The following is a 22,251-nucleotide window of genomic DNA, read 5'->3' on the forward strand; positions in this document are numbered from 1 at the left end:
CAAACCTCTGGGTGGTGAAGGACTCACCTTTCCAGCAAAGAGAATGTTGCTCATGCTGTAACTGAATTTGTTAGCTCTGTGGAAGGATGAGAAAAAAAAAAAACAAGGGCACACAAAAAAATCGCAAGACAATGTTTCATCTCCAGCGATCACATCTAGTGGAGGGAGGATGACATCTCACTTGTTATCTGCGCTCAACTTGCTGGTCTGGACCTCGCCAAAATCCTTCCCCGAGATCTGCGCATCCGCACGTCTTAGCTGATGGGAACTTCTCTTCCTGTGTGTGTGAGAGAGAAGCCACTTTTAATGAGTGATGAACACATGAATAACAAAAATAAAAGATAGGAACTTTATGGCAGGGTTGTTCTGATTTCTTAGGCGATACATGCAAACAGTAAAAAAAAAATATGGAAGCTTGCTGACAGGTGGGACAATGAAAGGGTGAACATGAAAAGGTCCACTTTTGAAACTCACACTCTCAACCTCCAGATGAAAAAAGTAAGCACCGCGGCAAAGATAACACAAAGAGGAGGGATGATGAACTTCAGGAACCAATCTATGGGGGGACAACAGACAGACCATTAGGTACAGCGGGGTACCTAGACTTACGCAGTGGGGCCCACCTCATGTGGATTTAAAAAAAAATTGGGGTTGATGTTGATTCATATTAGGCACGGAAAAAAAATCAGCTAACGAATGAATTACCCAATGACTAAAAAAAAAAAACATTTCGACAACTCTACCCACCTGATTTGAATGTTGTTGGCCTGCTAATCTCCACAACTTTGAGTGCATCTAAAGATGTACATGAAAGCAATGAATGCGTCCATCAGAAGAGCATTGCGTAACTTCAGTCAAAAATAAATCCGAACAATGTCAACTTTCGAAACTCAACTGCTGATGTCGATCTCCACCGAAGGCGATCTCTCCGAGCCCACCTCATTGGTGGCCGTACAGGCGTAGAAGCCCGTCTCGGCGGGCGTGACGGACGCGATGGTCAAATTATGACCGCGGGATAAATTGTGGGACCCTGTGCCGTTCACTTTCCACCATATCACCGACTCGACGGGCGGGTCCGAGTCGGCGTCGCACTGCAGCGTCACCATCTCGTTTTCCATCACCGACAGAGAAGGCTCGGCTCTCACTTTCACGTTTTTGGGAGCATCTGACACAGAAAGTACAAAGGCCTCCATCAAAAATGCGTTAACTTTGTTTTCACAGAACAAATGTACCAGGCCATCTTGTTTTTAAATGACATGGTGTTGAATTTCTACTTTCTATATTTTTACAGGCTGCTCCTAAAAGCCCCAAACTGTCGCCCCCCCTGATCCGGACCGGCTCAAAAAACAGTGGCTTCCGCGCAAATAAACACCGTATCCTCAATTTATCGAGATTGTACTCCATTTCCACAACACTGCTCATAAATAGCGCGACGAGCCAAACGACATTTCCTCAAGTCGTGGCCTCCTTCAAATTGACGCCGTACCTTAACTTTATCACAACGGCCGCCTGTTATTTCGTAAAAAAGAGTTTATTGAGAACAAAGTGTGACATAATTTGAACCACAATTCATACCACCACTCATTCAAGACCGAACGTTTTACCACCGCTACCTCAAACGCTAGCTTCCGCACGAATAGAAGCCGCGCCGCAGTAAATCGAGTTTTCACGCCACAAAATGTCAACTTTTTGGGGTGGGGGATTTTTTTTTTCACATCACCTATAAACAAAAAAAACATAAACACCACTGTCTCAATCACAGCGAGCCTCCGCAAAAATTCACACCATAGCCCCAATTAACTCATTCAGTTCCAGCCAATTGGGCGGCCCGGTAGTCCAGTGGTTAGCACGTCAGCTTCACAGTGCAGAGGTACCGGGTTCGATTCCAGCTCCGGCCTCCCTGTGTGGAGTTTGCATGTTCTCCCCAGGCCTGCGTGGGTTTTCTCCGGGTGCTCCGGTTTCCTCCCACATTCCAAAAACATGCGTGGCAGGCTGATTGGACGCTCTAAATTGTCCCGAGGCGTGAGTGTGGTTGCGAATGGTTGTTCGATTCTGTGTGCCCTGCGATTGGCTGGCGACCGATTCAGGGTGTCCCTCGCCTACTGCCCAAAGACAGCTGGGATAGGCTCCATCACCCCCCGTGACCCTAGTAAGGATCAAGTGGCTCGGAAGATGAATGAATGAATGAGTACCAGCCAATTCTGGACCAAGTCTGAAAAGACGTTTAAATACGTCTTTGGGAGTGAATGAGTTAACTCGTTGTTTCATGACTTACACGTGACTTTCAAAGTCTTTTGCGTGCTCCGTCTTCCCAAGCCGTTGTCGGCCTCGCACGTGTAAACGCCGCCGTCCGCCGAGGTGGCTTTGAAGGTGTGGGACAACATGTTGTTTTGGACGGCGTTGCCACGGGAACTGGCGCCGGGCCACACGGGCGCCCAAACGGTTGACTGCCTGGTCAGGGTGAGGGTGGAGAGCGGGTCGCTTTCCACCGAGCAGAGCATGTTGACCCGCTCGCCTTCGGTCACTTTGGTCGTCATGCAAAGCACCGGTTCGGATGGACCGTCTTTGGGGGGCGGGGGGGATTCAAATATCCGTATGCATTTTATCGCGTGGAATGACTTTTGCATTCTTTCCTTCTCAGCGACGTTGACGTTCAACTTACTGTGGACCTTGACCTCGACCGGGGCCGACCTCGCCAAGCCCAACTCGTTGGCGGCCGTGCAAGCGTAGACGCCGGCGTCGGCAAGCGCCACCGACGACAAGGTCAAGGTTTGTCCCCGGTTCACATTTTGGTCCGCCTTCCACCATGTCACCGAATGGATGGGCGGGTTCGAGTCGGCGACGCAGCGCAGCGTCAACGACGTGCTTTTGGCGACCTCCGGGGACGGATCCGCTTTCACCAACGCGTATCTGGGAGCATCTGGCAAAGAGATCAAGACGTTCAATTATGTCATTGGAGACTGAAAAATCTAAACTCCACCGTGTCAAATAATTCGATGCTGTCCCCAAAAGAAGCCGCTAAGACACGGGTGTCAAATTCGAGGCCCGGGGGCCAGATCCGGCCCGCCACCTCGTTTTACGCGGCCCGCGAAAGCAAATCATCGGCGTCAACTTGCATGATCCCTTGAACTGGAAATGTCAAATTGCCATGCGTGATAAATCACGTTGAGATTTTGCAATGATTTTCTTTCCCTGTTGACAATCAATAATTGAACAATTTCTTATCGACTTGCCCGATTTCAAAACTCGTCATCTATCCATCTTTTGTGGCCAACTGATAATTTGTTGAGACGATTAAATTTGGAGTTTTCAAATCATCGCCCGCCGACTAAAAACGTCCGTCGCCGCAACTTCAAATCAAGTCGTCGCCTCTGCGCCTCCGTTCATCATGGCCTTTAATTAAACAAAGCCAGATTTTAATTTTTCCTCACAACATGGCTCACGAAGACCACAAACGTGATCGTCATGACCCCAAATAGTCACCTTTGGTCTCATAAACGCCACACCGAAACAATTTTCGGAAAACGTATCGCCATTCTTTGCTCCGCTCGAATGGACGCCGTAGCTAAATAGCCTTGCTAGCATACGCTCGGCCGGTTCACGAGTACGCAATGACATACACGTGACTTCCAAAGTCTTCTGCGCGCTTTCGCTTCCTTCGCTGTTGGCAGCCGTGCAGGTGTAAACTCCTGCGTCTTCCCTGGTGGCTACAAAGCCGAAGGTCAGGAGATTGTATTGCGTCCTCTCGTCGAGTTGATTCGTGAGAGAGCGCATGGATGACTGGTCGACGGACGTCTTGGTCAAAATCATGTCGGAGAGCGGGAAGCTTTCCACAGAGCAGCGCACGGAAACCTGGTCGCCTTCGGTGACCTTGTCGGGCATGGACAGCAGCAGGTTTGTCGGACGGTCTTGGATTTAAAGAAGAAAAACGTCAGACACTGGCGATTTTTGAGCGTCCGAAAATGGCCGACGCTGAATGCGTGCAGTGAACTCACGCATGACTTGGATGCACAGCGGTGGACTGTCTTCGCCGACACCAACTTGGTTGATGGCGCGGCACGAGTAGCACCGGCGGTCGCTCGGCCACACCTGGCCTACCAGAAACTGTTCCTCGCTGCCATTGGACAACTTATCCCATGAGCGCCCGTCTTGGCTGAGCAGCGACCAATCATACTCGTCAGGCTTGGGGTTGGCGTCGGCGGCGCACCGCAACAGGACCGAAGCGCCCGCTTTGACCATGGCGCTGCTTGAGCCCATGATGGAAAGGCTGGTTTCGCGCGGCCGGTCTGCAAAGCAGGAGAGGCGGTCGGTGTCAACGACGCCCCGTCGTCCGGCGACCACTCATAAAACGCTCAAGACTCACATTCCACGTCAATGAGAAGCTCGGCCGAAGTCGCTTTCATGTCTTTGAAGCCCGCGTTGAAGGCGGCGCACGTGTACCGTCCCATGTCCTCGGGCTGCACCGACGCCACCGTCAAATTTTGCCGCGACGCCACCGGTCTGTCGTCTTTGTGCCACGTGAAGCTATCGGGCCGGGGGTTGCCTCTCTTATTCACCTGACACAACAGTGTCATGGCCTCGCCTTGCTTGAACTTGGTCCGGGAAGAACGGACCTCGACGGTCGAAGGGTCTGGAAAGACATATTTCAGAATGAACGGGCCCTTTTTCGAAGTTAAGCAGGCCGCCGCGCCAGGGCCGTCGGGCCGCCATTAGTATCGCGCCCTGCGCTATGTGAATGGGCATTCTCAGCGCTAATGCGCCGAGATGCGAATGACCCGCGTCACAACGTCAACAGACTTACATTTGATGTTGACGGCAATAACGTGCGACTCTGTTCCCAGTCGGTTTGTGGCAACGCACTTGTAGCGTCCGTCGTGCTGGCTGCTGACGGACTGGACAGTCAAGGTGGCCCCTTTCACCGGCAACTTTGTGCCATTTCGAAACCACTCTAAGCTGGGGCGGGGGTTGCCCTTGGCGGTGCAGATCAAGGTCATGTTGTCTCCTTCTTGGAAGTACGTGACGCCTTCGGGGAGGTTTAGATGAACATTTTTGGGGCTGTCTGGAATTGGGGGGGGGGGGGGGGGGATGAGTAAGTCAGGCTTCTTAAAGTAAGTCAGGCTTCTTAAAAGTCACCAGTTCACTGATTTCTCCATTTTCATTTACATTCATTCATTCATCTTCCGAACCGCTTGATCGTCACTAGGGTCGCGGGGGGTGCTGGAGCCGATCCCAGCCGTCTTCGGGCAGTAGGCGGGGGACACCCTGAATCGGTTGCCAGCCAATCGCAGGGCACACAGAAACAAACAACCATTCACACTCACACCTAGGGACAATTTAGAGTGTTCAATCAGCCTGCCACGCATGTTTTTGGAATGTGGGAGGAAACCGGAGCACCCGGAGAAAACCCACGCAGGCCCGGGGAGAACATGCAAACTCCACACAGGGAGGCCGGAGCCGGAATTGAACCCGGTACCTCTGCACTGTGAAGCCCACGTGCTAACCACTGGACTACCGGGCTGCCATCTTGGGAATTATTCATTCATTCATTCATCTTCCGAACCACTTGATCCTCACTAGGGTCTCCGGGCAGTAGGCGGGGGACACCCTGAATCGGTTGCCAGCCAATCGCAGGGCACACATAGACGAACAACCATTGACACTCACACCTGGGGACAATTTAGAGTGTTCAATCAGCCTGCCACGCAAGTTTTTGGAATGTGGGAGGAAGCCGGAGCACCCGGAGAAAACCCACGCAGACCCAGAGAAAACCCGCAAACTCCACACAGGGAGGCCGGAGCTGGAATCGAACCCGGTACCTCTGCACTGTGAAGCCAACGTGCTAACCACTGGACTACCGGACCGCCCTTCATTTACAATTTCTTTTTTAAAAAGCTTTTTTTTCCACATTTCTTCACCTTGCTCTCGCTTCCAAAAAAAAAAATCACATTGAAAAGGTCTTGGGAATTACTTAGCGTAAAAAAAAAATTCGGAGTCTATCCATTTCAGTCCCTTAACCATATAACCCGCCCAGCTCATTTTGTAATTTTTTTTTGCATACGGTCACAATCTCAGCCACTGCAGAAGTACTTACATTTTATATCTAAAGTGATGTACGCCCTCAAATACTTGTCGGTGTTTCCCTGCGTCTGGCACATGAACGTCTGGCTATCATTCTGCCAATCGACCTCAACACGGGCCCAGGCCACATGCTGAATATGATGCACGCCATTGGGCGGAGTCAGAAGATTGTGATCGAGTAATTGCGGTTCTGAGTGACACGTCTTGGAGGTCATGCACATCACACTGATGGTCTGGTGTTCTTCAAGCGTCTCCTGTGGACTTATTCGGACGGGGCAGGGATTGTCTGCAAAGAGAAATGGGACAGCGAGTTTGTGGATTTGAGTGGGAGGCGGGGCCTGACATTTTGCAGTCGCTGCAATCGCTGAGCCGGCGCGAAATGCTCGTCGAGGAGCACGTTCTGTTTTTTGGTTCGGTGCCATTTTGAACACTTGCCTTCCACGGTGACAACAGCAGAAGCCTCCGCCCACAGCGAGCGCTCGCCTTCGGTCAACTCGTATACAAAACTGTATTTCCCGCTGTCACTTTTCGTGGCGTTGCACATCAGCACCATCAGTTTAGTTCCGGCAGGCCATAGTGAGTCCTGACTTTTTGCGCGACCCACAAAGTCCGGGTGGACGGGCCGCGCTTTTGCGTCGGAGCTGAGAATGACGCTGCCGTTGAAGTTGTCCCGCGGGGCGCTCCGGTGTGCGTCTTTCATCCAAAACCAGTTGGTCGGCAAGATGGGGAGTTTGCTCGTAGACGTTAGGTTCAGTTCGATGCAGGAGCCTTCCTTAATGGACGGGCTTTGGGTTGTGACCTCAAAGTGCCGGTCGACACATTGAGAGGCTTGGGCACAAAACACACACAAGTTGCAGTCAAAGTTAGACCTGATATTTATAGAGGGGAGGGAAATTATGTATCGACTAGACTTGCTAACTTTCACGTGGGGAGAGGGGGGATATTTTCCAAGCTGATGCCACGCCGACATCATGTGAAGGATTAATGACTTCATTTCATATGCTTTATAATACAGGCATGTCCAGGCATGTCCAAAGTCCGGCCTGCGGGCCAAATCCGGCCCGCGGTCAAATTTCATCCGGCCCTCGGCCCCCCTGTCATAAAATCAGTGCCGTCTGGCGCGCAGGTTGGGCGCAATGGAACACGTGTTGCATTGACTGAGGTCTCGTAGACTGGTGAGTGACGTTTCATAGAGTACTGCTTCCCTCTAGTGGCTAAATGAGTAATAGCATCCACTAAATGAGTAATAGCATTTAGACACTAGAGGGCATCACTCACGAGTTAACAAGACATCACTCCGTGTTTATATTGACTGATATGTCATATTTCAAATTCCTGTTTCAAATGAACCAAAAGAAATTCTTAAGATTGTTGAAATTAAAATAAAAAGGGAAATGTGAAACAGACTGGCTTACTAAAATTTGTTGAACAATATTGTTGTTCAATGTAAAGAATGTCAGCCAAGGTCGGCCCCCCGACATTTTACCACATAAAATCTGGCCCCCTTGGCAAAAAGTTTGGACACCCCTGTCATAGAGCAATCAAAGAAAACCACTAACCACTGGACTACCGGGCCGCCTCATTTCATTACATTGTATCATAATTCCGATACAGTGACAATAAGACTAATCTTGATACCAATTCCGATCCCATGACCACTCACTCCAATGCTCATCATGCTACTTCGATATTAGTAATGCAAATGACTGGGTTTGATTGATTTTGAACCGCCTCAACAACAACATCCATGGACTGAGAAACAGTATACGCCATTATCGCTGATACTACTACGACTCCTCCTATTGATTCAGAAGCTTGTACATAAAGCAAAGGTCACACAATGCATTTCAAAGAAATGTTCGTGGGAGGGAAGGCAACACAGGCAGGAAAAGGTAGAGAGGCCAGACTGAGATGGTTTGGACATGTATAGAGGAGGGACAGTGGATACATTGGTAGGAGAACGTGAAGAGACGGAGCTACCAGGTAGGAGACAGAGAGGTAGTTGGAGTCAGCGTGGAAGATGCAGAGAAGAGGGAAAGATGGAAATTCATGACTCGCCGTGGCAACCCCTGAAAAGGGGGACAAGCCGAAAGTAGACGAAAGTAAGTGGGAGGGAAGTCTACCTGCCATGAGAGACGCCAACACAAGGAAAATCACCGCGCAACGCTCCATTCAGCCGCTGCAACAGTGCTCTTATCTGAAACATACAAATATTTACTTTTATTATAATCACATGTATTCGAAACAAAGCGACTGTGGGGAAGAAAAAAAATCCCTGGCAATCACGCTCATATTTCAAATCTCAGTCCCAAAGAAATTATTCATTCATTCATTCATTCATCTTTTGTACCGCTTGATCCTCACTAGGGTCGCGGGGGGTGCTGGAGCCTATCCCAGCTGTCTTAGGGCAGTGGGCGGGGGACACCCTGAATGAGTTGCCAGCCAATCGCAGGGCACACAGAAACGAACAACCATTCGCACTCACACCTAGGGACAATTTAGAGTGTTCAATCAGCCTGCCGAGCATGTTTTTGGAATGTGAGAGGAAACCGGAGCACCCGGAGAAAACCCACGCAGGCCCAGGAGAACATGCAAACTCCACACAGGGAGGCCGGAGCTGGAATCGAACCTGGTACCTCCGCACTGTGAAGCCGACGTGCTAACCACTGGACTACCGGGCCGCCCCCAAAGAAATTAAAACATTCTAAATAAATAACAAAAAGGGTAAAACTTTTTGCTTTGCGGCAAAAATGTACACATTTTGCTTTTGAGTGGAGCGCAGCACCCATTGTAAATTTCCCCAGTGTGGGACGAATAAAGGATATCTTATCTTATTGCCGCCGTGTTTCATCACCCTTCTTTGAACAGCGCACGGTAAGATTAAATTGTCCGCTCAAAAGTCAGACGATACTTTTAACGCTACTTTTCCCAACATTAACGCAAACGGTGATTGACTTGTCCACTTCTTTTCCGATTTCAAACCGCCTTTACCCCGTATTTTAAACAATACAGATCTTTTAATGTAATATAAAGAATGAGTTGTATAATGAAAACGCATGTATCAAATATGATACAAATGGCATTGTAGGGTTGAAGTTGAAAAGATTGAAAAGAACTTTTAAGTCTCACATTTGGGAAGGTTGCCAATCTTTTAATCAAAGATGAAAATGGAACGATTGCACACAATAACAAGGCACTCTAAACTTGGTCATCTAACAATAAATAAGGCGTGCCCACCCCAAAAAAAATTTAAATAAAAATAACGATTGGATAATTCATAGTTATAACCTACCAGCAAGTTCTGAAATCTCGACTTCCACCTCCGACTGCTTGTGCAAAATGGTAACTCATGTGCCTGCTGTCGCATTTGTCAGGACACACATCACTCTTTCATCCTTTGGATTAAAGCAGCCTTGTCACATCGGCATCAAAACAATGTACAGTATGGGAAGTCCGTTTTCCCTCCAACTGGTCATGGCCAAATGAAGCTTTGAAGCTTTTTTATCCAATGACTTTATTTGAAACACTGCCGAATAATTGTAATTATCCAAATAACAACACCATAATTCGATGTTTGTTTGTTTTGGTCCAGTTTAATGTGTTTCTGATTAACGTGTCGGAAATTGTATGGTATGAAATAAAATCCCAACCGCATCCATTGCAGGCAGAGACGAATACACGCATGGACTAACAATGCCGCCCACTCGCCATCGGCGGCCATCTTATGTCGGCGGCCATCTTATGTCACCTGCCTAACTTGAAAACGTTGACTTCCTCAACAAATAGCGGATGTTGTCAATCACAGTGGCGATGTAAGATGGCTGCCCTCTGGGGCTTATGAATAGATAATCCATTCATTGCTAATTTCTCCATTATGGGAGGTTTTCTTATCTTATAACGTAAGAAGTACACGGGGGCGGCCATTTTGCCTCTTGCTGTCGACTGAAGATGACATCACTTTGCTACAGGTAACAACCAATCACGACTCACCTCTCCAGCGTCACATGTCCAAACGCAGAAAGGTGGATTGCAAAACAGTCAAACTATCTCGTTTTTCAACTATTATGAGAGATTTTGTTCATATCACATCTGTCTGACAGTTTTGATGTTTGAAATTTGAATTTTGGAGTCCTTGAGGGCAGTAAAAAGAAAGAAAGAAAGAAATGGACAGGATGGACACATTGCGTACCTCACGCAAGAACATGTTTTCTTATGCAAGCTAACATTGGCATAAATCAATGGCGTCCTCAAAATACAATTTAAAAAAATGTCAATGTGAATCCAGAAAGGAATTCGCTGAGTTTCTTTGTGAAGTACTTTATTATGGAAATTCAAAACAAATGTGCGTGCAAACAATTAACAACAAACATGACCACGGCTTTGCTAATACGGACTGTGTGCTTGAGCTAGCTAACAACGTGTACCTCCCGCTATCATTTCGAAAAATATCGGAGCAAATGTAACTGACACAACAAGAATGAATGAAAATGTTTTGATTGGAAGCTTTCACCATTTGTGCAAATTGTAGCCGGATAACAAGAAACCAAAGTTGATGATCTCGGCCCGCTTGGAACGAACGAAAGTGGCAGCGGGGGCATCAACCGGCTCTCTGGACAGCCTCATGTTGTAAAAGGTGGAGGCTGTAAGAACGATACCAACCAACCACCGCCGGTCAAAAGTGACGCGCCGACACCCACCCACCCGAAGCGCAGCGCGTTACAGGTCTCCATCAGCTGTCCCTCATTGTTCACAGCCACGTAGTACCACACGGTGGCCGTCAGCCCGCACAGCCCTGTGACCACAAACATAGCGAAATGACGTCATGGCATCGCCAGGTGAGTGGAGCATTTCGCTTTGCTATCGGGGATGAAGTGGGATTAATTGGTTGGCCTTTTTTTTTTTTTTGCAGCTTCATATGAGGGAGAAGAAATTGGCGTCAACATCCACTGGCTCAAAAGCACTCACCAGCGCTGAGCATGAAGACTGCGCCAGCGATGGCGAACGTGTTGATGCCACCCTGGCAACGCTGACGACAAAAGGTCCCGGCCAGCAAGTAGACAATCGCCATCGCCAAGGCCACCATGTTCAAAATGGAACTTGCGATCATCAGGCGTTGACTCATCCAAATGTAGACTGCGCAACAGAAAGGCAAGTGATAAAGCAAAAAAAAAAAAAAAAAAGCCCCTTTAAAAATTACTCTATTTATTTTACCTGGAGTTTTGTCCAAGGGCTTGCACAAGTAATCGGTCACATTGTCTTCAGCATACACGCAGATATCCCAGAGGCCCTCCGTAATCACTACGGGGTCCATGTAGCAGGTTTCCGGGGGACCGAACTTGCAGACGCGCACCCAGCCTCGGGAGGCCGTGGCGACCAAGATTCCCATCAAGCCCAGGAGGCCCAGAAAATAGCCGCCAACCAGCCGCAGCACACGATAAATTCCCATCATGGCAAAAACCACAAAATATCGGATGAGGTCAAAATCCCTGCTGGTCAGAACAGAAAGACGACAAGCAGGTCATATATACTGCAAATCTTCACCTTTTTTTTTTAAACACACACTACCACATTCACTGCCGGGGACACGAGGCAATTAAAGTGTCTTTTAACTTAAGATATAGTCATGGGGCAAAATAACAGCCTTTTTTTATGTGAAAAAAATAAGAAGCTTTTTATAATTTTGTATGATTTGCTGGTTCTTCAACGCACTTTCCAAACCTGCGGGTTGCCACTAGGTGGCTCGGTGACCGATCTTGAGGGCGTCGAGCCACTCCTTTTCATTTTGTTTCACCAATTAACTTTATTCAGCAGACTCATAGACCATTAAAAAAATACAGTACGCATAAAATGGTTAAAAATGAATGTAAGAAGGCTATACATTGAAAAAAAATACAATTTAGAGTACAACGAATGGGTGACGGGTCTCCCAATACTAAAACCAAGCTCCGACAGCAGCACAATGACGGCGCATACTGTAAATCGAGACACAACATTCCTCAACATGAAATGGATAAACTGCAGTCTGCAATATGCGCATGCAGTTGTTCGAGGAAACGTTTTAAACTTTGTCCACGAGGAGTAGAATATACTTCAAATCGGTTTAAAAAATAACAAGTTTCAAAATAGTGGAAATACGAGCCGATAGCAGATAATAACGACACTCACTCTTTTGGGCGTTATATTTTTACATTAAATGGAACAGCAGATATCATTCAGATTCATGATAACCGGAAGATATGGCTCGGTGTAAACCCGACTTGATCAATCGTAAAAAAAAAAGATAATTAAAAAAAAAAAGTTTCAGCATCGCGGTTCAATCTGTTCAATGGTGGCGGAGGTGTTCATTTGACTATTGCGAAACAGTTCAACCGCTCTTAAATATAAAAATATATTTGAAGAGAAATAAAAGTTGAGTTACCTGTTCTCACTTGTCCTCGCGGGTCGGTGGTCAACAGGTGCCCACCCACAGAATATATCGGCCGGGCGCGTCACCGTGACGACACAAGAACGCCCATTGGGCGACACTGTCAAAGTCTACTCGACCAATCGGAAATGATTTTGCACGCAGGGCATTCTGGGTAATGGTGTTTTTCTCCGGCAATTTTGCCGACTGCTCCGCGAATCTTTCTGAAAGGCGAGAATAAACGTGGTGGACGAACATTGACTATACTACCATCATTTATATCTCTTGTTTCATTTCATTTAACTATAACTTGTTTCCTAGTGTGAAATAAATAAATGAGCCAAAACAAAGCCACGTAATCGATTCTGGTCACGTGTTTACAGTATTTTTCTTGAATGAGAAACGGGGGAAATAAAACTGACGACAGCTCCCCGAGTTTTACTCTGTTCAAAATAAATCCAAGAGAACAATACTCCAGGTGGTTAAGCATGGCACAATATGAAATCAGGTTTGGCTGATAAAAGATTTAAAATAAAAATAAAAGACTAAAGATGAAAAGATAATGAAAGTAATAAAATCATAAAATCATGAACGCTCCCCTCTGGGGAAACGACGATGTCACTTCACATGAAACGCTGGATTCGGACTCATTTGGCCAGGTGGAAACTGACCTTCATGACGGCAGAAAAATACTGCACACTCATTTTGTAACTGCAACTGTTTGCTGTCTCTCTCGTCACAATGCAGGTTTTGTTGGGTAACGAATTGTAGCAGTTCTGAAGGTGATGGAAAAGATCCAGATCTCATGATGTGTGACCTCAGGTTTTTCAGCAGGGTAAGGCTTTCAAAGGAGGTTTCCAAAACGAAGGTTAGGGTTTCCAAGTAGGCTTAGGGTTTCCAAGTGGGGTTAGGGTCTCAATGTGATGTTTCAAACTAGGATTAGGGTTTCAAAGTAGGGGTTTGAACAAGGGTTAGGGTCTCAATGTAGTGTTTCAGCAGTTGGGTTAGGGTTTCATATAGTCAGTGGCATTTTAACCTGTAAAAAATGACCATGTATGGGAAGGCGTTTTGAGCAGGAAAAAAAACAACCATGTCTAGAATGCTGCTTTTAGCCGAAAAAAGCGACCATGTATAGTCAGGTGTTTTTAGCCGGAAAAAACAAGCATGTATAGTAAGGCGTTTTTGGCCGAAAAAGATGACCATTTAAAGTATATAGTAAGGCGTTTTTAGTCGAAAAAAAAGACTATGTATAGTAAGGCGTTTTTAGCTGAAAAAAACGAGCATGTATAGTAAGGCGTTTTTAGCTGAAAAAAAACGACCATGTATAGTATGCCGTTTTTAGCCGAAAAAAACGACCATGTATAGTAAAGCGTTTTGAGCCGAAAAAAAACAACCATGTATAGTAAGGCGTTTTCAGCCGAAAAAAACGACATAGTATAGTAAGGCGTTTTTGGCATGAAAAAAACGACCATGTATAGTAAGGCGTTTTTGGCCCGAAAAAGATGACCATTTAAAGTATATAGTAAGGCGTTTTTAGTCAGAAAAAAAAGACTATGTATTGTAAAGCGTTTTTAGCTGAAAAAAACGACCATGTATAGTATGCCGTTTTTAGCCGAAAAAAACGACCATGTATAGTAAAGCGTTTTTAGCCGAAAAAAAAACGACATAGTATAGTAAGGCGTTATTGGCATGAAAAAAACGACCATGTATAGTAAGGGGTTTTTGAGCCGAAAAAAAACAAGCATGTATTGTAAAGCGTTTTTAGCTGAAAAAAACGACCATGTATAGTATGCCGTTTTTAGCCGAAAAAGAACGACCATGTATAGTAAAGCGTTTTTAGCCGAAAAAAAACGACATAGTATAGTAAGGCGTTTTTAGCTGAAAAAAACGACCATGTATAGTAAGGGGTTTTTGAGCCGAAAAAAAACAACCATGTATAGTAAGGCGTTTTCAGCCGAAAAAAACCACATAGTGTAAGGCGTTTTTGAGCCGAAAAAACGACATAGTATAGTAAGGCGTTTTTGGCACGAAAAAAACGACCATGTATAGTAAGGGGTTTTTGAGCCGAAAAAAAACAACCATGTATAGTAAGGCGTTTTCAGCCGAAAAAAAACACATAGTATAGTAAGGCGTTTTTGGCATGAAAAAAACGACCATGTATAGTATGCCGTTTTTAGCCGAAAAAAATGACGAAGCCTTACTATACATGGTCGTTTTTTTCATGCCAAAAACGCCTTACTATACTATGTCGTTTTTTTCGGCTCAAAAACGCCTTACTATACTATGTGGTTTTTTTCGGCTGAAAACGCCTTACTATACATGGTTGTTTCTTTTCGGGCCAAAAACGCCTTACTATACATGGTCGTTTTTTTCATGCCAAAAACGCCTTACTATACTATGTCGTTTTTTTTCGGCTGAAAACGCCTTACTATACATGGTTGTTTTTTTCCGGCTAAAAACGCTTTACTATACATGGTCGTTTTTTTCGGCTGAAAACGCCTTACTATACGCAATGGTCGTTTTTTGGGGGGGGGGGGGGTCAATGTTCAATAAAATAAGTCAAAAGCCATTTCTTTGCTTGATAGTTGTTGCTATTTGCAGTCAGTAGAGTGCAATATTTAGTTCACCAAGTCTTTCCCTAAAATGCATGCTAAATTTGTCATAAATATTTCAAAGAAAAGCTAAATTTAAAAGAGCCGTTTTCGAGTCAAAAAGTGCCAGCTCTTTTCCCTGAGCCGATCCAAACGAACCGGATCACCGAAAAGAGCCAAAAATCCCATCACAAGTCTCAACGTCGGTTCTCAAACGAGTCCAAATGACGTTGCCAATGTTGTTTTTGTGTTGACCAGCAGGAGGCAGTCTAGTTTCAAAGTGAAACCCTGAAAATCACGCGGGATGAGACTCCCAAAAGGAGGCGGTGCAACTGATGACTGACGACTTTCTGATTGCTTGAAAAGTTTGGAGTTTGTCTCCAAACACCCCCCCTCCTTCCCCATGACTGAACTTCTCTGCTCTACAAAGCCAACTCCGTTTCTGAGACGCTTCACTCCTCACCATCACAAGACAGGAGCACATTTGGGATTCCGCCTCCTCCGATTTCCCTCTTTGGACGTCATGGCCAAGTTTTGCGGGCTGCTGTGCGGTTTGGCGCTGGGCCTCCTGGGCTGGATGGGCATCTTGCTTGCCACCGCCAGCAACGACTGGCTGGTCCTGTGCCGGCACAGTCAACTGGCCACCTGCAGGATGTTCGACATCGTGAGGACCAAAGGCCCCTGGGCCGAATGTTCCTCCAGCGTCTCCAACGGCATGCAAACTTGCTTACCTTTCCAGATTTTTGACCTGCCCGGTATGAATTCACATTTTCATGTTTTCATGACATGTATTTATATGTGGTGTCTCCCCCCCCCCCCCCCCCCACCATTCTGATGACATGTTTTGCCCTTCCCATAATCATATTTTCACACTATGAACACATGATCAAGTGGCATTGCATAAAACCTACCAAAATAAGGCGTCCTTTTATTTGGTACTTTATTTTCGTCTTTTTTAATCGACACGTTGATGCTTCAGTGAACTTTACGGTTTTATTTATAATTGTTTGATTTCTTTCATATCTGTATTGAAACGAACATTTTCTTTCCGATGGCGTTGAGACTGACTCTCCTTTCCGTTGCGCAGTTTACGCCCACGTGACCCGCGCCCTGATGGTCACGGCTTCCATCGTGGGCTTGGTTGCCGTGGTGATGGTTGCCGTGTCGCTGCCCTGCATCCGCCTGGGTAGCGGCGCCCAGACTTCCAAGAACAAGAGCGCCGCCGCTGGCGGAGTCCTCCTGCTCGCTGCCGGTAAGCGCTTTTGGGACACTCATATGAAGCTCAAGCCCCCCCCCCCCCCCTCCGACCCCCCCCCAATTTTTTTTTTAATTCACCTTTCCAAAATAAGCCACCAGCGCTCGTGCTAGCCACTCCATGATGGCATCCCGCCACAATTGTTGGGGGCACCGCAACAATGGACTCGAAATGAAAAGCGCTACGCTCAGCATTTGTGGCGTCATTTCACTACGTTTGTTCCCGCCCAGGTTTCTGCGGGCTGATTTCGACGGTGTGGTTCTTCATCAGCGAGAACCTGAACGAGCAGGTGATGTCCTTCGGCTTTGCGCTGTACGCCGGCTGGGTGGGCGCGGTCTTGTGCCTTTTGGCTGGCGTCATCCTGACCTGCTGCTCCTCGCCAACGCCGCCGTCCCGCCCGTACCAGGACAACGGCAGAGTCTACTTTTCCAAGATGGCGGCGGAGAGCGCGCCGAGCGCCGCCGCCCCCACCCCCGCCGCCGCGTCGGCCTCCTCGAAGCACACCAAGAGCGTCCACGTCTGATGAGGTCAAAGGTGAAATCAATTGTGATTTTTTTATTTTTTATCCCCCCCCCGCCCCCCTTGGCTTTCCCCCGGCGTAGGTTTTTATTCATCACCTTCTTGCTTGGCATTTTCCAATCAGAAAGTGCGTAAATGTTGAAAGCGTCAAAAAACACATGCCAAAGACGGACAGATTGTTTGGCCACGGCACACTTTTACATTTTGCTCACACGGACACACAGTCGGTCTCCCCTCAAGTTTTTCTTTGTGGTTATTTATTGTTTGTACGCTCTCTTGTTTGGATTTTTGATAATAAAGTATTTGACGAACTCTTACCGACTTTTTGTCTGTTTTGTGAGGACGTCTGTAAACCTGAGTCAGAGACCTTGGCTTGGATAAGGGAGGCGCCCACGCAGTGCGAGATAGGTCCATGTTGTGTATTTACAAGCTGGAAAAGCCGAAGCCAAGTTCAAAACCTTACTTGGATGCACAAACCCTACTCGAAGACCCTATCTCGAGTTTAAAACCCTACATTGAAACAACCTGAGTTGAACATGTCAATGGAAGTGCAAAAACGCCTTACTATACTATGTCGTTTTTTTCGTGCGAAAAAACGCCTTACTATATATACTACGTCGTTTTTTTCGGGCCAAAAACGCCTTACTATACTATGTGGGTTTTTTTCGGCTCAAAAACGCCTTACTATACTATGTCATTTTTTTCGGCTCAAAAACGCCTTACTATATATACTATGTCGTTTTTTTCGGCTCAAAAACGCCTTACTATATACTATGTCGTTTTTTTCGTGCCAAAAACGCCTTACTATACTATGTCGGTTTTTTTCGGGCCAAAAACGCTTTACTATACTATGTCGTTTTTTCGGCTCAAAAACGCCTTGCTATATATACTATGTCGTTTTTTTTCGTGCCAAAAACGCCTTACTATACTATGTCGTTTTTTTCGTGCCAAAAACGGCTTACTATACTATGTCGTTTTTTTCGGGCTAAAAACGCCTTACTATAGTGAGGCATTTTTTTCGGGCTAAAAACGCCTTACTATACATGGTCGTTTTTTTCGGCTGAAAACGCCTTACTATACCATGTCGTTTTTTTCAGGCCAAAAACGCCTTACTATACTATGTCGTTTTTTCGGCTCAAAAACGCCTTTCTATACTATGTCGTTTTTTTCAAGCTAAAAATGCCTTACTATACATGGTCGTTTTTGTAGGCCAAAATGCCTTACTATACATGGTCATTTTTTTTCGGGGTAAAAACGCCTTACTATACTATGTAGATTTTTTCGGGCTAAAAACGCCGTACTATACTATGTCGTTTTTTCCGGGCTGAAAACGCCTTACTATAGTGAGGCATTTTTTTCGGGCTAAAAACACCTTACTATACATGGTCGTTTTTTTCGGCTGAAAACGCCTTACTATACTATGTCGTTTTTTGCGGCTCAAAAATGCCTTACTATACTATGTCGTTTTTTTCGTGCCAAAAACGCCTTACTATACTATGTCGTTTTTTTTCGTGCCAAAAACGCCTTACTATACTATGTCGTTTTTTTCGGCTCAAAAACACCTTACTATACTATGTCTTTCCCTATGACTTATTTTAATACCCTACTTTGAAAGGTCACATTAGTTGGGGAAAAAAACTTATTTGAGACCCTAATCCAAGTTATGAAACCCGAATTTGAAATCATAACCTGTGTTTTTAAACCCTACTCGAAGACTCTATCTCGAGTTTAAAACCCGACATTAAAACACAACCTGAGTTGAACATGTCAATGAAAGTGCAAAGTCCATGTCAGAATTTGGGGGTGGGGGGGATATTTTATATTTGCAATAAATAACTTTCCTTGTTGCATGAAAACAACAACAGCACAAGTTGGCAGAAAGAAAATAAAAATAAAAATCAAAGCACCCCAGAGCAAGTTAACAACTCACACACACACACACACACGTACACATGGAAGAAATCCATCATCATAATAATTATACCGGTAATTAAAACATAAACACACACATCTGACATAGTACCAAAACACAGGAATTAGGAGAAAAGAACACATCGCATCAATTCAGTTAATTCCGTATTCCAGAGACGACGACAAACCTACGCGCAGAGAAAAAACACGGATGAGGGGAGGGGGTGGGGAAAACAAATCAATATTGGATCGTATTAAAATATTCTCTGCACGTCCTCCCGCTTCTCAACTAGCTAGATTTTGTTTTCTTTTCACAGGAAGTCGCTGTAGAAAAATACTTGCTAAGTGCTCTTTATGTTATTTTTGGGGAAATTTCAAAATTCTGAAATGAAGTCATTCGTGGCCACTTGGAATCGCTCCGGATGGAACTGAACGTTGCTCGCGCCAACGCGGGCCAATGTGGGAAATGGAGCCATGTTAGCCAGACATTTTTTTTTTAATGAATTCTGGAGTCAGCGGTTCACTTTTTGGATGATTCTTTCAATCAGGACTGAGAGCTTTTTTTTCCTCACATGTGACAGGAAGTTCACCGCTAGTTCCTAAATTTGCGATTTTTTTTTTTGTGGTACCGCTCACTAATTTAGTACTTGTCGCCAAATACAAAATTTTCTGTGATTTTTTTTTTTTTAGGGGGATAGGCATTATTTGGTTGTTTTTTTTTTAGTTTGTCAATGGATAATTTAACATTTCATCCACCCAAAAATATTTAACCCTTTTTGTGGTTTACTTTTTGATTTGCAAAATTTTGGGTCAAATTCTCAAACGTGGAGATCATTGGCTGGTGTGAATGTGTCTTTTTTTTTTTGTGGTACCGCTCACTAATTTAGTACTTGTTGCCAAATACAAAATTTTCAGTGATTTTTTTTTAGGGGGATAGGCATTATTTGGTTGTTTTTTTTTTACAGTTTGTCAATGGATAATTTAACATTTCATCCACTCAAAAATATTTAACCCTTTTTGTGGTTTACTTTTTGATTTGCCAAATTTTGGATCAAATTCTCAAACATGTGGAGATCATTGGCTGGTGTGAATGTGTCTTTTTTTTTTTGTGGTACCGCTCACTAATTTAGTACTTAACTTGTCGCCAAATACAAAATTTTCTATGATTTTTTTTTTAGGGGGATAGGCATTATTTGGGTGTTTTTTTAACCGTTTGTCAATGGATAATTTAACATTTCATCCACTCAAAAATATTTAACCCTTTTGTGGTTTATTTTTTGATTTGCCAAAATTTTTTTGGGTCAAATTCTCAAACATGTGGAGATCATTAGCTGGTGTGAATGTGTCATATTTTTTTTTGTGTTATTTTTTTTTTGTGTCACCACTGCATGCATTACGACATGGACAGTCTTGTGCATGCTTCACACTTAACACACGCTTATATAGAAGTAAACGCACACGCGCACACACGCAGCATTTTCACAATCCAGCATCTCAGGCTCGGCGGTGCCTGAATTTGTCGTGGTTTTGGCTGAGCTGCGACTGCCTTTGGCTGAGTTGGGAGGTGATTAAGGTCCACGGGCGGAGTGTTACGTGGTGCTGCGTCAGGGTCCATCTGGAACCTTCGCGCAGTCACGAAATGGGAGGGGGCGGGGGGTGGCTTGGTGATCATGTGGTGCAGGCAGAGGTAGGGCGGGGATTGGCGTGGCATCCTTAGGTTTAGTGCATTCGACAAATAAGGCTTCACCTTTTCAAAAAGGGAACGGATGCAGCAAAGAGGGGCGTACAAGGGACGAGGCGCAGGGGACACGAAACATACCCAACCCCCCCACCAAAAAAAACTGTCAACACAAAGCCAAAAACATGCCAAAAACTGCAAATTTGAGTTGATACATTCTCCAAATGCACAATTTCGGTGACGCAACACTGATCACGACACGTGAACATGCAAGGGTGGGGAAGAGGCTACATTCATATTTACACAAATATTCAAAAAGTCATGTGTGAAATATTGACGTCTGTGAACAACGGTTGCTTTGAACAAATTTGGGGTGGGGAGGGGCGAAACCAAGCTGAAAAACAGCCACGCGGTTCTTTGCCACGCTTTTTGCTTCAGGTCAATTGTTGTTCTAATAGTCATGATAATCTCAGTCTCTCATCGCAGAGGATAAATAATACATGCCCTTGAGTGTTGTGATAATGTCTGTCTTCATGTGTTGCCCCACCAGTTTTGTCCCAAACATCCATTGATTCGAGGGTTATATCCGCCGCAGAGATGCTATTCGCGAGCACGTCTTTGGCATTTGCCACGGTGTGCTAGCATTAGCATCCAGCTAGTGGACTTAAAGGCTACGCCACATGGCTATAAATCAAAGAATATCGTACTCGATTGGTCACTCATTTGAACAGAGTATGCTACAAAGTTGACGGGGGGTGTGGGGGGGGTAAGGGGGGGGTTGTGACCGATACGTGATTTTTTTTCTTTTTTTTTTTTTTTTAGTTTGATGTCCATCTCGACAAGAAACAAATCCAAAGTGGAGTAGTTGAGAGGCCAGGAAGCAGCAAGAAGTGTGCAGTGTCTTTCAAAAAAGCATGCACACGGAAAAAAACACCCCAAAGAACACCCTCACCCCCCCCCCCAAAAAAAATCAACGTCGAGGAAGCGAGTGCCACATGCGCAACGCAACAAACACAGACACAGAGAACCAAAAGCAAAGAAAACCCCAAACAAAAAACTCCCGTCACGGAAACATGAAGGCACTATCGCAAGCAAAAGTGAGTCAGAGTACAAAGTGTGACGAGGTGGAAATCTTCGGTCCTCTTGCTCGTGTGGGATAACAAAAAAAATTTAAAAAAACATTAACAAAAAATCAGCGCTGGGCAAAGTCGACAAAGTTCAACCGGCCGGCCCACAATTGAGATCATTGGAAGTCCGATCACATTTTGTTGATTGACTTTTTCTTCTCAAATCCATCATCATCGTTGTATTTGTCATTTTAAACTGTTTTGTTTAATTTATAAGTTAATTTAATTTAATTTAATTTTTTTTAAATTTAATTTAATGAATACATTTGGAGGAATTAATTGAGCCGAATGGCTTTTTCCTTTTTTTTTTTTACTCATTCATTCTATATATATAAATATATATATATTTCTTTTTAATTATATATTTTTTATTATTTTATTACTTTTATTATTTTATTTTATTTTTTATTTTTTTTATTTTTTTTTAATCCTCAGCATCAAATGAATTAAATTTGTCATATTTCAAACTTGAACCTTGACCCTCGAACACAAACTTTGCCCATCTCCATTTTAGCCATTTTTCTTTCTCTAAACATTTTCACTCTGATAAAGAAGACGCGCTGACTTGTCGTGACTTCTCGTGACTTTTTTTGTCCTCTGAGCGAACGCAAAGCGAACCCTCCAATCTGCAGCGTCTGCACTTTGCTATCAGTTTTTTTTTTTTTTGTGGTGAAAACCGAAGGCGAAGG

General features: G+C 45.0%; 3 protein-coding genes and 1 long non-coding RNA gene across 4 annotated transcripts; 2 read left to right on the plus strand and 2 right to left on the minus strand.

Moving 5' to 3' along the window:
* Positions 1 to 875: 875 nt before the first annotated feature.
* LOC127615148 (sialoadhesin-like) lies at positions 876 to 9,567 on the minus strand. The gene is made up of 11 exons (XM_052086720.1): positions 9,371 to 9,567; positions 8,202 to 8,275; positions 6,514 to 6,906; positions 6,092 to 6,364; positions 4,802 to 5,059; positions 4,364 to 4,630; positions 3,996 to 4,286; positions 3,621 to 3,908; positions 2,663 to 2,920; positions 2,276 to 2,563; positions 876 to 1,165 (listed from the first exon to the last, which is right to left on the minus strand). Exons 2-11 carry the CDS (start codon positions 8,248 to 8,250, stop codon positions 891 to 893), a joined length of 2,640 nt encoding a protein of 879 aa, XP_051942680.1. The 5' UTR covers positions 8,251 to 8,275; positions 9,371 to 9,567; the 3' UTR covers positions 876 to 890.
* Positions 9,568 to 10,379: 812 nt separating this feature from the next.
* Positions 10,380 to 12,561, minus strand: LOC127614336 (claudin-11-like). Its single transcript, XM_052085611.1, has 4 exons — positions 12,497 to 12,561; positions 11,290 to 11,564; positions 11,044 to 11,211; positions 10,380 to 10,870 (listed from the first exon to the last, which is right to left on the minus strand). The coding sequence occupies exons 2-4, from the start codon at positions 11,525 to 11,527 to the stop codon at positions 10,698 to 10,700; spliced, it is 579 nt and encodes a 192-aa protein (XP_051941571.1). The 5' UTR covers positions 11,528 to 11,564; positions 12,497 to 12,561; the 3' UTR covers positions 10,380 to 10,697.
* A 3,001-nt stretch (positions 12,562 to 15,562) lies between these two features.
* On the plus strand, positions 15,563 to 17,163 carry LOC127614329 (claudin-11-like). The gene is made up of 3 exons (XM_052085600.1): positions 15,563 to 15,827; positions 16,160 to 16,324; positions 16,558 to 17,163. The coding sequence occupies exons 1-3, from the start codon at positions 15,596 to 15,598 to the stop codon at positions 16,848 to 16,850; spliced, it is 690 nt and encodes a 229-aa protein (XP_051941560.1). The 5' UTR covers positions 15,563 to 15,595; the 3' UTR covers positions 16,851 to 17,163.
* A 2,098-nt stretch (positions 17,164 to 19,261) lies between these two features.
* On the plus strand, positions 19,262 to 19,751 carry LOC127614352 (uncharacterized). Its single transcript, XR_007966475.1, has 2 exons — positions 19,262 to 19,406; positions 19,645 to 19,751. It is a non-coding gene; the product is annotated as an uncharacterized LOC127614352 (long non-coding RNA).
* Positions 19,752 to 22,251: the final 2,500 nt, after the last annotated feature.

Source organism: Hippocampus zosterae, chromosome 14, assembly GCF_025434085.1.
Source record: "Hippocampus zosterae strain Florida chromosome 14, ASM2543408v3, whole genome shotgun sequence".
NCBI classification, from domain to species: domain Eukaryota; kingdom Metazoa; phylum Chordata; class Actinopteri; order Syngnathiformes; family Syngnathidae; genus Hippocampus; species Hippocampus zosterae.